This window comes from Podarcis pityusensis (assembly GCF_964106645.2).
Source record: "Podarcis pityusensis genome assembly, chromosome: 10".
Classification (NCBI taxonomy): domain Eukaryota; kingdom Metazoa; phylum Chordata; class Lepidosauria; order Squamata; family Lacertidae; genus Podarcis; species Podarcis pityusensis.
This window is the reverse complement of record NC_138035.1, coordinates 73319286-73336856: the sequence shown is the minus strand read 5'-3', so window position 1 is coordinate 73336856 and position 17571 is coordinate 73319286. Positions and strand designations below refer to the sequence as shown.

The 17571-nt window shown below is 47.1% G+C and overlaps 2 protein-coding genes and 1 long non-coding RNA gene across 8 annotated transcripts in view; 1 reads left to right on the top strand and 2 right to left on the bottom strand.

Moving 5' to 3' along the window:
* LOC308486744 overlaps positions 1-745 on the bottom strand; it is a 17551-nt gene extending 16806 nt beyond the window's left edge. The window contains exon 1 of the long non-coding RNA XR_013991257.1: positions 453-745. This is a non-coding gene — a long non-coding RNA (uncharacterized lncRNA). The remainder of the gene's footprint in view (positions 1-452) is intronic.
* TMEM243 (transmembrane protein 243) overlaps positions 1-16665 on the top strand; it is a 17974-nt gene extending 1309 nt beyond the window's left edge. For 2 of the 4 annotated variants that reach the window (XM_081023821.1, XM_081023822.1), the window contains exons 2-5: positions 753-1092; positions 13206-13256; positions 15274-15378; positions 16033-16665. In XM_081023821.1, the coding sequence (XP_080879947.1) occupies positions 1015-1092; positions 13206-13256; positions 15274-15378; positions 16033-16155 (357 nt within the window). In that variant the 5' untranslated portion in view covers positions 753-1014 and the 3' untranslated portion in view covers positions 16156-16665. The other 2 variants (XM_081023824.1, XM_081023823.1) reach the window with 2 other exon arrangements.
* DMTF1 (cyclin D binding myb like transcription factor 1) overlaps positions 16368-17571 on the bottom strand; it is a 34775-nt gene continuing 33571 nt past the window's right edge. For all 3 annotated transcript variants that reach the window (XM_081023598.1, XM_081023600.1, XM_081023599.1), the window contains one exon: positions 16368-17571. In XM_081023598.1, coding sequence (XP_080879724.1) covers positions 17462-17571 — 110 coding nt within the window. In that variant the 3' untranslated portion in view covers positions 16368-17461.

Genomic DNA, 17571 nt, shown 5'->3' with positions numbered 1-17571 from the left:
TGTTTGTGGACTGCGGCTGCGCTCTCCTGCCTGGGGTCTAAGGCTCCCTTTCCCATTCCATAGGCAGATGCGCTTCACCTGGAAAGGTGGCTCTTGCCTGTGACACCTGGCAAAGAAGAATTTGTATCTGCTGCGCTTGCAGTGCAATGAGGTGACAGGATGCTGAGACAGTAGGATGGACTGGGCCACTTGAGCTTCAGGGAGGTTGCTGCTGCATGTGAGAATGAAAGGGAAATGCAGCCTTGCCTTCTGCATGGGATGCTCTGGTTTTCTGTTTGCAGGGAGAGTTCGGCACAAGGCAGCATTCGGAGCCGTAACCCCCCTCTCTTTCTGCAGCGTGAAGTGGTAACAGCCCATTCTACTGCCTCTGAGTTAGGCCATTGGTCACGCTCAGTATTGTCTACTCTGGCTGGCAGCCCCTTGGCCAGGGTTCCACTCTCTCCCAGTCCTACCTGGAGATGTTAGAGATTGAACCCGGAACCTTTGGGATGCAGAGCAGCTGCTGTGCCTCTGAGCTGCATCCTTCCTGCACCTCTTCTGTGTGCATAAAACAGGCCAAAGAGAGGGCTTGAAGGGGGTGGGTGGGGCGGAGAATGAGAAGAGTCACCTGTGCAATATAATCCTGAAATGGAGCAGCCCCTTGCTAGTTCTGACCAGGAGCAGAACCAAAACTTTGGAACCGTGGGTCGTGTTGTTGGGTGGGTCGTGTATGCCATGTTCCTACTGAGTCTTCTTTCTCTTCTTCTTCCCAGCTCTTGATCATGAGGAAGGGAGTCGTGGTTTGGAGGAGAGGAGGCTGGGTTCCCTGGCTTTGAACGCCCAAGTTGTACGCAGCCTGCGGAGCAACAAGAGAAATGTGTTTTCCATAAATAAACTCTTCCCTCCGCCTGATGCTGCGGCTGCTTTTTGCCCCGGGCTCCAGGCCTCTGAGACAAGGAGTGGGTCTGTTCTAAGAGGATCTGCCAATGTGGGAGTGAGCGATCACAGCCAAGCTTGAGAAGAGTTGGGGGAACAATGGAGGACTTTACCACCCGGACATATGGGACCAGAGGGCTGGACAACAGACCTCTCTTTGGAGAGACTTCGCCAAGGGTAAAACGAAATTCTTCGTGTCCCTTCTCTCCTCCAGGAAGGGGGCTTGTTTGCGGGGCTGGCCCAGGGCAGTGGGGGGCTGCTAGAGGGCTGCGCTGGTGCTCCCTGAGCTCCAGCGCAGTGTTGCAAGCGATGCTGGCTGCAGCTGGGCTCAAGCCTGGCTGTGCGCAAGCCCAAAAGTTTCAGCTGGTTGCTGCTTTGAAAAAGATCCTGGGATGTATCTCTGCTGGTTCCTTGGCACCTCTGAACAGAGGACTGCCTGAGCAGCTGTGTAAGTGTTGGGAAGTTTCATTGGAAGTATGGGCGATGGCGGGCATTCGTTGCTCTCTCTGTCCCCACCCCACCCCTTGTGGCTGGCAACTCAGATCCTTGGTGGGGTGTTGTGTCATGGACACATTATGGTTGTGCAATGTGTACAAGCCTTGCACCATCACATGCCCATATCATGCAGTATGGAACAACCTTGCTTCCTCGTGGGCTTTTCTGATACTGAGCACATAGTCAAACGGCCTCAGCACAAAAGTGTTTCCTATGACAAACCTACCTTGGAATTCTCTTGTCTTGGGTTAGATTATTTCAAGGCCTTTTCTCCTGTAGCAAATTGAACCTTGTAACGTTGCCCTCTGACTTGCATTAGTCAATGCAGTGCTTCCATATGAATGCCCGTGCTCGTCTTATATTGACCATACCATGCAAGAATTCTTATTTTTGAAATTGTTTATGGAATGCTGTATCATTGATTGCACAGTGCTTCTTAACTCGCTCTTCCCATCAAGACCTCTTTTATTCTTTTGTAAGAGTTCAGCTGCGTAGACCAGTGGCGGGCATCTATGGGGGCTGTTGGATCATTTTCTAGGCTCTCATTTGGTTCCTTGGTCTGAGTGGTCTCTGGGGGTGCGGGAGCAGGAGGGTTGCAGCAGACGTGGCATGGCTGTACACCTCTTGCACGTTCTGCAGCCCACAGAAAATGTAAGCTTAGTATGTTGCATGTAGACCCTGATGTGCACTGCTCTCAGTAACCGCCGATGGCGCTGGTTTACGTGGCACTCTTCCAACAGTGTGCGCATACATTTTACAAAATTGCCACACTGCCTTTAACACTTGAACCCAAGGTGGCTTATGGGAAATAGTGTCTTTGCTGGGTATATTGTCAGTGTTAGCAATTTTGAGGTGTTTCTAGCATCCTTGGTGATGTTGCAGGAGACAGTTATTGTTGGCATTTGTCTGGGGTGAGTCAAATGCTGGGTTGGCCGTACCAAAGTGATCTCTTTGGGGTGCAAGCCTGTGTGGTGTGTCTGGAGGTCCTGGGCTGCTCAGATGACAAGACTCCCTTCTCGGCCTCACTGATGGGGTCGAAAGGAAAGCCGAGCATGGCAGTGGGCACCAGCTTGGCTGCCAGAAGGAGGCGTACAAGGCACCATCTTGGGGACTCTGCTCTGGATTTGTGTAGGGTCTTTTCGTCTTCCAAAGATATCTCGCAAGGCAGCAGAGGGTTAGTATCAGAGTTTTCCTATTCCTAGATGGGCTGCCTTCCCATCTGCCCCTCGCTTCCCTCTACAGCACATGCAGAAACCACCTCCTTGACTGTTGGACCCACTCTTGGTCTCGTCTGCTCCATCTGCCAGAGCCTGTCTTCGTATGCAGGGGAAGCCCCTAACGCCCCGGGGGTTTGAGACCCATCAACCACTCTCACCTTCTAGGAGCCACAGGTGAGAGCTGAGTGCAGGGTCGGGACCCAGAAGGAGCCCAACATGTGTCCCACCAGAGGTACCACGTCCTGTCCCCTAACACCCCATAAGCCCCAGGAGACTCTGCAGTGCGTGATTTCAGAGGCACATCTTGGCTGATGTCACATGAAGCCAAAATTGTGTCCCCAGTATGCATTGCAGCTGTGCAAAGCATGCTGTGTAATGCTTCTCAGTTCACCTGCCACTTGGGCCTGAACATCCCCTCCCTCCTCTTTTGGCTGTGGTTAGAGATGCTTTCTAGGAAATCTCTGAGACCATGCTGCTTTTGTGCTTCATTTCTTTCTGGTCGTGAAATGCGATGGTGAGCTTTGCTCCTTGCCTTCTCTCCCCCTCCCACACTTGGTCTTGGCTGGCAGCGTGAAGATGGGGTCTCTGCCCCTTTATTGTGTTCACTAAAAATGGTTTAAGACATGGGGGCTTATTGGGCACTACTTTCTTAACGTGTTTATAAATGTCATTTATAATATCACAAAGCAATAGGATTTCAGATAGTAATGACAACATAATTTTAAAAATCGTTGAAGAGCAGTCAAGCACAAGTACAAAAGGAAAAGAAAGGAAAGCTAAGTAATTCATAGGAGAAAGAAAGAGAGCGATGGTTGCAGCTTATATTGAAAACTAAACTCCTTGAGAAATGTTGATTTTGTTAACCAAACAATGTTCCTCTACAGTGGTACCTTGGTTTAAGAACAGCTTAGTTTATGAACAACTTGGAAATAGAACGCTGCAAACCCGGAAGTAGGTGTTCCAGTTTGTGAACTTTGCCTTGGAAGCTGAACATGTTTCGCTTCCTGTTGAGTGTAGATGTGATATTTGAAGCTTTTGTTTTTGCCATTTTTTTTGCGTTTTTGTTTGTGTGGCTTGTTTTGACTGACTTGTTCTTTGTTTTGTGGGACTGACTTGTGACTGTGGCTTGTGACTTCGTTTGTGACTGTGTGGAATCCAGTTCAGCTGCTGATTGATTGATTGATTGATTGTGTGACTGCAGAAATGGATAAAAGGCCCCCATCCAAACAATGATTATCATCAGTGCACGTAAGAATTTTTTTAATAAATTTTTATCCTCTACAATATTGTCTTATTTATTTTATAGTACAGTATTATTGCTTTCATTTTATGGATCTCGTTAGATAGTAAAATTCATGTTAAATTGCTGTTTTAGGGGCTTTTAAAAGTCTGGAATGGATTATCTATTTTGCATTACTTTCTATGGGAAAGCACACCTTGGTTTTAGAATGCTTTGGTTTTGGAAGAGACTTCTGGAACTGATTAAGTTTGGGAACCAAGGTACCACTGTATTTAAAAAAGCTGGTTTGAAATGTTGGGCATTTGGGGAGTTTTGCAGTAGACAGAGATGCAAGTGCTGCTTTCTGCAGACATTCCTTCTGTGCAGATTGGCTCTGTCCGAAGCCATGCAAAAGACCTCTGGTGAGGTAGTAGCTGAAGCAGGAAAAAATGCCATTTTATCCTTTGGCTTCTGTGCTGAATGCTGAATAACTGCTAGTTCCAGTTGACTTTGCTTGTAGGCAGCCGTCAATAATATTTTTGTGGGCCCCTTCAGAACTCCTGACTGTGTTTCTGAAGACTTTGAGCCCTGCCTTGCTTCGGGATTGACAGCTGCGTGGGGGACGATGGGTGCTGTGCTTGCAGAAGGGCCCAGCATGTGCTCTTGGGACTAGTGGTGTCCCCTGCCCAGGACCCTGGAGGGCCACTGCCAGTCGGAGGAGACACAACTAAGCTTTGGCAGCCCAGTGGACAGACTCCTAGGATAAAAGAAGAGCCAGCCCAGAGCAAGGAGCTTGCTTGAATTGCTTAGTATTAATTTGTGAGTGTGAGACTGCGGATGCAATCTTAGACTTGTCTCTGGGAGCTAGCCCATGGTTTTTCATGGATGCCTACTCCCAAGTAGGCATGTTTGGGATTGCAGCCTAACTGCAGGATAAAGTCAGCCATCAGCAGATCCTCCCGGAGCTAGCGGTAGGGGCCTACACATGTTTACTTGGGAGTAAATGTTACTGTATTGAGGGGGGGTTGCTGTCCAAGGGGAGAGGATTCTTCCCTGTTGGCTGATTGTTTGTCTGCAATGTGGTCTTTACTATACAAGCCTTTCTCTTCTGGGGAGAATTGCATTAGTGGCTACCATTCCTTGGTCTGAGCATGGAAATGATAAATATGCATAAGTAGGTTGGGAAAATGCAGCTCAGCTGATCTTGCAATGTCGGCCTCGACTTGCTGACCTCATGGCAGGCATTCCCCTCCTGCATTCCTGATTTACAAGAAGATCGCTTCCTTCCTTCCTTCCTTCCTTCCTTCCTTCCTTCCTTCCTTCCTTGTGTTGGGAGGACACGCCAGCTCATAATGTGAAAAGTGATTCTGCCTTCTTCCTTTAATAACACTTCCAGCCAGCCTTGCAAATAAGCCTAGAAAAGTTGCCAGTCCTCAGGTTTTTTGTGATTAGCCTGAGACTTGATGCTGGCCAGGAAGGAGGGGAAGTGCCAGTGAATCAGCCTTTTGTTTATTCATCTGTTATTTACTTAGAGTCAGTGTTAGGAATGTGGTGATCTCTGAGTGCCAGGTTGGCAGCTGACATCTCCAGTTTTAAGTAGGCAAGCAAAGGGCTTCCTTACTGCATTTGTCTCCCACCTTTTTCTGCAAGGAGTGCCTGGTTCATGTCACTCCTCAGTTAATCCCTGCATTGACTCTGGGAGGGAGGTTAAGAGGCTGTGCCTGGCTCCAAGGTCACCCAGTGAACTTCAGGACTGAGGGCATTTGAACCCCAATCTGACACACTAACCACTACACCCCACTGGCTTCCTAGGGTACTTCTGCTATGAGATAAATTAAGTAGGTAAATAAATATGGGGAAAGCAAAATGCCACGTAGAGAAGGAGCTGAAATATTTTCCTTGAGACTTGAATTTGTTTTATTCTGGATTATTTTATTTGAGGTTTTAATGTGTTGTAAACCACTTTTGAGGCTTTTTTCTTTAAAATATAAAGTGGTATAGAAATGAAATGAAAAGTAATTCTAGTAAAAAATCGCATTGCGAAAAAAGGCGCCTAGACATTCTGTTGTGGTGACTGAAATCATTTGGTGATTAGCTTATTTATCTGAGTTTCTAACACTGCTTGCAGTATTTATGTACCAAGAAGAACAGTTTTCTGGGCTCTTAGCAGGCTGGTTTTTAAAAAGTATTCTACCAAGCGGAATGATCTTTTGTTGCTTTCTGCTTCCGCCACCCTCATCCTGCTATTGTTTCTGTGATGGCTGTGAAGATACTTCCTTTCCTCTACGGTGAGCGAGAATCTGATGGATCTGCTCTTCTGCTCATTTGCCTGCATGGGATTCCTGGTCGCCTGGGGTGACTAGTCAAGCTGATAAACACAAGGCAGCTTTAAGTCGCAGTTTACCTCTTTCATCCTGCTCTGATCCTTCCTCCATGGTGCTCGGTGTACAAGGGCTCTCTGAGAAATGAACCGAGGACAAAGGGCCCACCTACAGAGGTTGGGGGGGTCCCTCCGATTTGCTGCCTCCTCCTGGCTGCCTCTCTACTGTATTGGAAGCCTTTTGATCTTTCAATCACTTCTGGCACAGAATCTCTGGAGAACAACACACCGTCCAAGGTTCCTGTCCCTTTTCTGGATGTGTCTTGTTCCCGGGGCCAGCCCAGGTTAAGCAGCCACCTCGGCTGGTGGATGCCCCTGAGTCCCGTCCCCCCCCCCCATGGACACCCTGCACTGTCACCTCCCCTAGTGCCAATTTCTGGCAAGATCTTGCTGAAATCTTGTGAGATCCTGCGGGATTTTGGTGAGGTGCCGGTGCCATTTTCTGGCAGCGGGTACAGCAGTTGCTGTTTCACCCTGAGTGGCCAAAGAGGTCTTGCTGCCCCTGCTCATTGGACTTGGGGCACAGACCCAGCCTTGTGCAGAAACACTGGAGAGCTGGTCAACCTTATTCTTGTGCCACACATGCGCCAGCTTAGTTGAATCCTGCTGCCAGGTTGGTACTTGCTGGGTCTTGTTCAAGAAGACAAAGAAGCTGGTGGGGGGGAGTGGATGGATCTGAGGGGAGCAAGTGACCATTTGGGCCTGTCTTGAGGCATTTGTCCGACCAGTTGAGCAGATGGGTCTGGAGGGGTAAAGTTTGTTGGCTTTCCCCTGTCCTCCCAGGCCATGTGGATTCGCCTGATGCTCTGTGTGGAATTTTGCCCCTTAAAGTGCCAGCGGCTGTACGGGGTCCCTGGTCTCCATGTTGCGACTATGGTGGGTGTGGAGCTGCTTTTGGGTGAACGCTGTGAGTGATCCACTTTCCAGCTCTGGAGCTGCAGAGGGGTGTGGCGATTATGCAAGTGTGCCCATGTGCAAGCTGGATACACGGGCAGTGCCCCCTCCATGCTCTCTAAATAACTGGTTCGTTTACGTGGGCCTTGTGGCATTTGCACCTCTGGCTTGCTGCCTCCCATGGGTGGGTGTGTGGAAAGGGGCTTCTGGACTATTCTAGTTCTCCTTGCAGCTGAGGAGAGTACCTCCTGTCATACTGAGAGATGCCTAGCCTAGTGCTGCAGAATTTCTTCACCCGGCAGATGCAAAGCCCTCTTTCAGGCTGGTGGTCTTAAAGGGGGCTGCCTAACCTTGAGCTCCCATCTTCCCCGATTCCTGGCCGTACTAGCAGAGAGACGGAGGACTCTGGGGTCCAGCTGCATCACGAAGGCTACAGGTTGGGGCCCCTTGGGGAAGTGCAGTTCCTCCGGTGGCCAGGCTTTGTGGGGCTGGTGGGGAGGGAGATGCGGCTCTGTGACATGCAGCCTTAAGAAAGGCTGGGTAGCCTTTTCAAACCAAGAGACACGGCCAGCTCCTTGACAGCTCTTCCACTCCCTCGGTTTCCGTGTGTGAAGTTTGTTCGCAGTGCAGAACCAAAGAGATGCTGGTAAGTGGATGATGTCCGTCCGGCCTCCCTCATGAAAAAACCCAGATTATGGCAGATTTGGAAAACTGATGTCCCACACAAATGTGGGTGTGCACTACTATGAAAACGATTCTGTTAACCTTGAGAATACAGACTTTGTATAAAACAGGAGCTCCCTTTTCACCCCCCAGCTCCAGAGTGAGCTCAGCTTGGATACTAAGATGGCAGACTTTTGTACCAGTGAACAGAAAACTTGTTCAGACGTCAGTCTTGCCTTTCCTTCCATGCTTCTGGCTGCTGGTGTTTTTAAAATGTGCTGCACAAACTGTTCCTTGTTTGATTGTTGCATTTTGTCTTACAAGGAGACTTGCATTCTGGCCTCTGCTCAAACTTGCAGAGCTGTCCTTGTTTCATAGCTCAGTCCTGGAATAGGTTTGCATTGCATTGTAGAGTTGGAAGGGACCCCGAGGGTCTTGCAGTTGAACGGCCTGCAGTGTAAGAATCTCAGCTACACCTTCCATCCTCTGCTTAAAATCAAAACCCTTGGAATTCACAGAGGCCTTGCAGTGTGGCTTCCGTGAACTTTTCAAAGCCTTTTTATTTCTCCTTGGGTTCCTCTCTGTCCCTTAATGCCCTTAGTGAAGGGTGTGGACTTGCCCACGTACTTTGCTTTATCGTCTTTGGTTCAAGAGTTGGCCCCTTCCTTCCATCTTGTGCCATAAATCTGAGATTGAGCTGCTGTGCAAAACGCAGGGCCAGCCTTGGAGCGCTCCTGCCTTCCTCACATCTGAACTGGTTTGGCAGCTGGCAAGAATCTGGGGAGAGCAAGGTAGTTGTGAGGGAGCGAGCGCTGCAGCCATGAAAACTCCCCATTCTCTCTCTCTTTGTATGGCTTTGCAGTGATGCATTGACAACTGAACAACTTTCAGGGACCAAGCAATGGCCAGGCAAGAGTGACTCATCCCTGAGCAACGGCCTCTGCTAAGCAAGGAGGGCAGCGACAGGCCACTTGGCCTCCTGACTTTTAAGCTTCCCTACAACCTTCCACTGCAGTTTTCTGCTGCAGCATTGCACCTGCTGAGTACAGTATTATTGATTGAATTTCTATACAGCCCTATACCCAGGGTCTCAGGATGGTTCACAGAACAAAATCAAGATATAAAACTACAAAATACATAATAAAAATAAAGACAACCCAATAGCCCCCCTTGATATAGCAAGAGGCACCATATAGCCCTGCTTGCTTGTTAAATATATTTTTGCCCAACCATCCCATAGCTTGGCTCCCAAGGAAACTTACCAAGAAAATCCAAACCATACCATATTTTTCCATGTATAAGACAACCCCTGTTTTTTGAACCCAAAATTAAGAAATCAGGCCAGAGCCTAAACCTGAGCTCCCCACACCAGACATCGAACCCAAACCCCTGTGCATTCAACATCCGTGTATGAGATGACCCCCAATTTTTGACTAATTTTTTGAAGTAAAAAACATTGTCTTCTACACGGAAAAATAAGGTAATAATGGTTTGTAGAAAGGTTTAGCACATTTAAAACCCTGTTGAAATTCAGTGTGAGAGTTAAGCACCTATGGTAATCTTTTCCATTGAATCTGAGGGGACTTACTAGAACATACAAAGCTGCTTTTATACAGAGTCAAAATATTGGTCTCCCTGGCTCAGGGTCTCCAGGGCATTTTTTCTCCTTAATGAAACAGCAATGTTGAATTTTGTATAATTAGATGTATATTTGCAGGTGTTTTTTAAAATTATTATTACAGTGGGGTACCTCATCAAATTAGCTCCTGGTGACCAATTAGCTTTTTGCTTTTTACTTTACATTTAGGATGCTTAGCTGCCTCCCACTCATTCACCATGTTGCAAAGGCCTGGGACTGACCCACTTCCATTTGGTGGGTAGTGGTCTCAGGCAAAGCAAACGGGGTGGGTGGGTGATTTAGGCCTCATCTGTACTATGCATTTAAAGCAGTCCCATGCCACTTTAAACCCTCATGGCTTCCCCCACCCCAGTGCCTTTTTGGGCAGCCTCAGAGTCTTACTCCTTGAGAACTTCCTCAATTTCCCCCCTGTTCCTGAGGTTTGTGTGTCGCCTAGTGAGCAATCCAGCCTGAGTCTCTGCTTCTGATCTGCTAAGCTGCCTTCTCTTGCCGGAGTATTTTTAACCTTTCCCTGGGCTAAGCTTGCCAGCAAACCATTGTGCTTCAAAGCGCTGCAGAAAGACCTCCTGAGATCAGCCTTGCGACTCCTGGATCCATGGCTTCTAACCTTGGGTTCCTGGGGCTGTGTGTGCCTTGAGGGGCTCTGAGTCCATGGGAAGGGGCTTCCCTCTCGACTTGCCAGTTCCACCCTGGGGGTCACCTTGACCTCCATTTTTCAAAATGGCCATATTGGAAAACTTGTGTTGGGGGCAGTCACTGACTGGCTGCCCTTCTCCCTCCTTGTAGAAAAGCCCCCAAGAGCTGCACACACACTCCGCGCGGCTCGTGAAAGCAGAGCCTCCCACCTGCATTCGCTCCATAAGACGCACACACATTTCCCCTTACTTTTTAGGAGGGAAAAAGTGTGTCTTATGGAGCGAAAAATACAGTAGTTCCCGTTTTATATCTGAGTTGCTGAATTGGCTACATGCAAGAGACTGAGGGTGCACAGAACACAGAGGATAGTTTCTTTGGAGATATTGGAAGGAAATGGCCACATGTGTGGTTCTCCCACCTGCACACTGAAGAGGTGCAGTCTTAAGAGGGATCTACTGTTTGGTTTTCTGGAACATGCAAATCCATAAACAAACCTCTGGGGGTTAAGTGTTCTTAATTGGTTACCCTGCATCCTTTGTGTGCGCCTGACAGACGACTGTTGTCCCCTCCTCCCTTTCCAGATGGGATTTGTTGCGGCATCCCTCTTAAGCCACCAAGCTAATGGCAGCCCAGTTTCCCTATACTGGTGCCAGTGGGGACTTGCCTTTCTCCAGTCATGCTGCAGATGGGTGGTGGGCAGCAAGTTTTGCCAATCACGTTTGGAGAGAGGAGGGGAAAACCTCTGACTTTAAGAGGAATTGGGGCAGATTGATGGAGGATGAGTGTGGGAGGCAGTGGCGCCTGTCCTGTTCTAGGCTTCCTATGCGCATCTTGTGGGCCACTCTTGAGAATTAGGCACTGGGGTAGATGAGCCTTTGGTCACATCCAGCCAATCTCTTCTCATGTTTATCAGCTGCTCTGCTGCGAGCTCCCAGAGAACTATTGCAAGCATAACCTGGAACATCTTCAAAGTAGTGCGTGGAAGCAGTTTTCCTTGTGGCGCAGCCCCACACAATGCGGACACCATTGTTTAAAAGGATGGATGGATGTCACCGTGCCTTATGATACCAGCATTGCCTGTCCCTCAGTGAAACATTTTAAGCTGCATGGCAGATCTTGGGATCCCTTCCAGCTCTACAGTTCTATGGTTCTCAGCTGGCAGATATCCGTCTAGTTCACTTTTGTAAGCTAATGTGTGCATATTCATTCTCTCTCTGTGTGGCACACAATACCTTTGAGATATCTGGGGCTATGCTTCTCCCCAATGTGAGTTCCCTCCCCCCTCCCATTCCTTTGGTGGTCCCCATTGCGGCAAAAAAATGCTGAGGAACGATCCCACTTTCTTTGGGACGCTGCATGGAGTAGTTTTGGACAGGCAGCGAGTGTTAACTGCTAATTCCCTGCAGAGGCTGCCAGATCCCATTTAATGCTATGACAACAACTGATCCTAATCCTGTTCTGGGCCCTGATTACAGCTGGGCAGGCCAGCTTGCTTCTGTTTGCATTACTTGACTTATTTTCCTCAAAGCGAGGTATTCCTCATTCTCCCCCCTCTGCCTCACCTTTGCTTGCTTGCTTGCTTTTCGTATTTGTCACCCTGCCTACCCCACCCCCCATAAAAATACCGTATTTTTCGCTCTATAAGACGCACCAGACCACAAGACGCATCTAGTTTTTGGAGGAGGAAAACAAGAAAAAAAATATTCTGAATCTCAGAAGCCAGAACAGCAAGAGGGATCACTGCGCAGTAAAAGCAGCAATCGCTCTTGCTGTTCTGGCTTCTGGGATAGCTGCGCAGCCTGCATTCGCTCCATAAGACGCACACACATTTCCCCTTACTTTTTAGGAGGGAAAAAGTGAGTCTTATAGAGCAAAAAATACGGTACTTTGGTTTCAGGGTCTGTCACCGACTAGGCAGGAGGGCAGGAATTGGAAGAGCAGTTTGGGGATGCAATGCCCCCCCAACCCCAAAATGGTCTTGGTGATATTTTGCCTCAAGAACAAATATGCAAACAGCAAACATTACAGTTTTCCCTATTTTACAAGGGAATACTCCAGTTGTCCGTGGTCTCTTATCTTGGGGTGAATTACTTCGTCTGCCCTGCCTTTGGGCAAACTTTTTAAAATGCCACAGTTGGTTACTTGGGTTGCCCTTCTTCAAGTGTCAGTCTCTTCCCCCCAGATTTTAAAAAAGTTAAATCATATGTGTGAATAAAGAAATCCTGGCCTCCCGTCTACACCCATTTTACAAGCATCTGTGTGAATGCTGAAGGCACCAGGCCATTTCCAATGTCGCTGACAGGTGAGATGGTTCTTCTTGAACTGTTCATAACCCAGGATGGTTGCTTTTCTCTTCCCCAAGTCTCCAGCCACACAGAAGGTCCCTTTGGCAGGGCAAGCTGGGGCCGGGCAAAAGGTTTCCTTCTGCTGTTTGTACTAGTTGTGGAGTTGTGAGCTCAGGCAGTCAGGCGTGTGTATCATTTTAGGAGGTAAAGCTTAGCTTTTGCAGATTGCTTCAGCGAGGGGTCATAAAAATGTTTTGGGGTTTGTGCCATTCAAAGCTGCTATTTTTGTGATCGGACAGTTATTTAGCTTGGTAAATCTACATTTTGATGAAGAAGCACATAAACTGCTTTTGGGAAATCAAATAATTTTAATTTTACCTTCTGAAAATGTCAGGTAATGCTTAATAATTATAATGATATAATAATATGTGGATTCAACTGCCAACCAGTTGGACGTGCAAAATAAGCTCTCAAAGTTTATCTAAACGGTGCCTGTTTTTCTGGAATTAAGCAAACCAAAAAGGTAGCCAGTTTTCAATGCTAAACATATTTGGCGTGGGGATTTGCCCAGGCGGTTAACAAATGGCTGCTTTACACAGGTGTAAACATGGGTGGTTGGCACCTGAAGGTGTGAGCTGCCTTTACTAAAGGGAGAATTCACTTTCGAAGACTATAGTCTTTCCACTCTATTTTTAAATCTTTATTGCATCTACCTCTGCTATGCCTTAAAATTCTTAAGATCAAAACCTGAGCATTGAATGCAAATCTAGCACAATTAGCATCAGATGTCAGCTGTTTAGAATAAGGCTTTAATAGAAATGTCAGAATGCTACAGCTAACACTGTGTTCTTCCTTCTTCCAGGATAGAATAATCAATTTAGCTGTTGGCAGCGTCACATCATTGCTGCTCATAGTAAGTATTCAAATCAGTATGGCAAACTTACAGCACAATCCTATGCAGAAGTAAGTCCTGTTCAGTTTGATAGTAGATGGGAGCAGGTCCCCAAACCAAGTCATGACATCCCTGGCTTAGAGGTTTCTTGCTGAATGATCCTCATTGGGTTTAATTTCTAAATGAACTCATCTGCCTGGATCCCTCTGCCATTAGAGATGCAGGTGTCCTCAGGGGCTGGGAGTGTCTTTCGCCAGCTTTGGTTGCTAAGACGGTGGTGGCTGTTCCTGGATAAGGACAGTTCGATCACAGTTGTCCATGCATGGATGACCTCACAGTTGTGCTACTGCAGTGCACTGCCTGTGGGGCTTCCCTTGGGGCTGGGTCGAAGGCTGCAGGTGGTGCAAAAGGCAGCGGCTAACTTGCTTGTGGGGGCAAACTACGCCAGCACAGGACGCCTCGCTTGCAGGATTAGTGCTAGCTGCCAATCTGCTACTGGGTCCCATTCAAGGTGTTGGTGCCAACATAGGAAGCCCCATACAGCTCAGAACCAAGTGACTTGAGAGGCTGCCTTCTACGGGAATGTTTCTCCTACAAGTCCCAAAGGTCTCAGCAGCCCATTTTGCACTATCCCAAGGCAGAGCTTTCAGCATGGCTGCCCCTGTTCTGTGGAATAATCATACCTGTTGAGATAGAACAAGTGCCCACTTCCTGCACTTTCTGGAAACATTTGAAAGACATTTTAGTCCCAAGCAGATTTCCCAGCTGGAAGAAGGGGTCTTTGCCTCCTGGCTTTCAGAAGCTCCTAGCCAGCTTTCCCCCAGCCCTGCTGCTTCGGAGCCTTTTAACTTGACATGCTGATGGGAAGCACGCGCTCTATGGCTTCTCAACCAAGATCTCGAGAGGGAAATTTCTCTTTGCATCATGACCTGTCATAAAACTTTGTCAGCTCTCATCTCAACTCCATAAAATAAACAACCCCATATGCCTGGGCTTTGCCTCAAGGGAAGATGTTCCCACCCCTTGCTCATTTTAGTTATATATTTCAAAGCTCCTCGTAACTTAAGCATCACTGTAACACCCTTTCAGTATTTGCTAAGACCCATGTAAAAAGATGTTTTAGCATTGGTACAAAAGAGATGTCCACATAAATGTTAGTCTTTTACAACCAAAACCTATGAACTGTCCAAATGAGTGTTCCCTTCCTGAGCCAGTGGAATTACTTGCTTCAAGTATCTGCCCTTAAAAATAGTCAAAGCATGAAAATGTTATTTGGTGTGGCACAAATGCACTGCAGCCACAACCCTTGGTGGGCTTCCAATTTCTGCGTTCCTTAAGTGAGCCAGATGGTCAGGCAAAGGCAGTGTGCTAACTGCAACACAGACACCCTGAATTTCCAAGGAATCCAGCGTGCAGCTGGGGCTTGACGGTCTGAAGTGGAGAAATCCTGTTGTGTGTGTGGTCTGGCAACACCAGCTAAAGTTTGCTGAGCTGGTGAGGTTCTCCTGCCCCCCGTTGAGGAATGAACGGAAAGGAGCTCCCTGTTGTAGAAGCCTTGCTCAAAAACTCTGCAAGCTGCTGAACCAGTCAGCATTTGCCTGGCTTGTAAACCAGCACTCATGTTGTTGCCTACTTGGAGTAAGAATTGCCCTCTGAAGGAACGGGGGCAGAGGCTGGATCTCCCCCCCCCCACACACTTTAACCAAATGACCAATATAATTAAGCCTTGACCAGTCGTTTGTGTAGACATTGGAAAGCAGCATTAAGTTTTTTTGTCATCTGCTTGTAAGCCTTTGCGGAGAAGGATGGCATGCAAATTTACATGGAAATAAATGGAGCACCACCATGGTCCTCTTCAAAGGAACAGGGGCAGTTCCTGACTATAACTGGTGTGATGCTGTTTAAACAGTGGCGTGAGATGGGTTGGGCTGCATTGAATGGAAATGTAATAGGAATTCCTCGCTAAGCAATGCATCAGAACTGTGTTTCATATTCGGTGTGAGAAGTAATAGCTGTGCCCTCCCATTCTTTCCTCTAGGTCACTCTAATCAGTGCTTTTGTCTTTCCTCAACTACCTCCAAAACCGGTGAATATATTTTTTGCTTTCTGCATCTCCTTGTGTAGTGTTTCGGCTGGCATTCTTGTAAGTATTGTGACACTTGCTATGCTAAGACTAAATGGACCTGCTCAAACTGGGGGGAGGGGAGAGCAGCACCCCAAAGCCCAAGAAGCCACACAAGGGAGATGCACAGTAGTTTGTGGATTCCTCTTTGGTATATGCATGGCTAAGCAACGTGGCATCTGAGCCACAATGGAAGTTTACTTCTTTCCGTAGGGAGAAAAAGCAGCTGTTTTAGGAAATGTTGAACATGTCTATGGGGTGGGTGCTTGGAATGGGGAGGGGTTCTTTTAAGGGCCTAATTCATTAGAAAGTTGTCTACAAACTCCCATGGAAATGAGAAGAACTGCCCTGGATTGATGCATAAATTGTACAGTGATGGATAACACTGGGGGGGGGGGGGAGTGACCTATTTTGTGTGTTGAATATCATGATCTAAATCCCATTGGAGAAGCAAATTAGCATCTGCCGGTATCTGCTCCCATACTTGATGTTTTAATTTACGTGGAAGGAGCAGCGTCTTTTGGAAAAATAAAAATGACTGCCTGTTTTTACTAAAATGAGCCTAGTACAACATGGTACTTGCTTTGCCATAGAATTTGTAGGTGAAGGAGTGTCTTAACCTTTAGTGGTGCCTGCTTGAAATACTCATCTAACTAGTTTTTTTCCTCTCCTCAGATCTACTGGTATCGACAAGGAGACCTCGAGCCCAAATTTAGGAATCTAATTTACTATATCTTGTTTTCGATTATTATGTTGTGTATATGTGCCAATCTCTACTTCCATGAAGTGGGGAAATGACTCTTTGAGGGCATATCCTAAGGATGCATCAAGTGGGTTCTGGGCAACACTGTAGGAAATGCTTTCGGAATGGATTACTACCCCAGGCGAAGGCTTCATCTGAGCAAGCATCAAATGGGGACTTGCGTTTGCCATCTGCCATGACAGCTTTGTTTTTTGGGGGAGGGATAAACAGCTACCAGTGCACTTAATGAACATTCCAACTCTACACATTTTTCAGAATGGCACGAAATTTTTTCCTTGCAGGGAAAAATGCATTTTTTTATTACACTGTACAAAAACTGCAGCACTGCAAATGTCTGTACTACAGTATAAATAAAAAGGCATCCTACTGTTACAGAAGACAAATAGGTTATTGTTTGTATTAAATTGAACAGTTATTGCTCCCTAAGCAACCAACTGTTTTGTAAACTACTGTCATTTTTCACATGAACAGAGAAAGTCACAGACTAAAGACAAACCGACTTCTGAGGAAGCTAATTACAGCAATAAATATTGTTTTTCTACATATCTTTGTAGTGTTGAGTCATGTTTCCTACCCAGGTTGGACTCTTAAGCTCCACTTAGTGTCTCCTTTTACAGCCCTCGCATGCGGGCAGGAATAAAAACCCAGCAGCCATCACTGAACTTGTGTGTCAGGATAGTCCAGACAGCACTGACCTCCCACACTTGCGGTGATGAATTCAATTGTGAAGGTGGTTTTGGCTTCTATAGCAGAGTTCAGAATAAGCACTGAAAGGGCTTTAAGTTTATTGCAGGGGTCAGGGTGGGAGTAAACAGTCTCAGGCGTCCTTTTCTCCTATACTTGTGGGGAACGGATTCGGTGCATTTGATCATTCTGGGGCTACTTCATCCATCGCCAGCAACAGATAATTCTTTTGTAACCTCCTAAAGTCTAGTATTCTCAGACTCGTAGTGTTTCCATATGAAATGCACTAGAAGTAACAGTAAAGGACTGGAAAAATAGAACTCTCCTGCCACTCCTTGTTTCCTGTAGTTCCTGCACTGAGGCTATATTTTGTCCTGTTGATGCTCAAGAGCTGCTATCTTTGCTTGCAAGACTTGCTTGTTACTGCACTATTAACCTAGAGCATCCAACTCTCTTCTTATCAGAATCTGGTTCCAGTCTCAAGAGGAACAACCTAAGAAGCAAAAAACCTTTGATCAGCTGCGGCCACAACTTCTTTAAACCTCTTCTTTGCCCAGAAAGGTGGGCTGAAGCTGTTTCAGCAAATGCTTTTCTTTCTTTGGAAAAGGTGGTTCAGCACTCAGTTCTTTTTATTTTTTGCAGCACTGTGGGATGTGCTCAGTGGCAGCTCACTAAATCTTCAACATCCTTGGAGTCTTCAGAACCAGGGCTATCCAAAGAGGAGCCAATGATATGGGAGTTCTCTCCATGGTGTTGCAATATAGGAT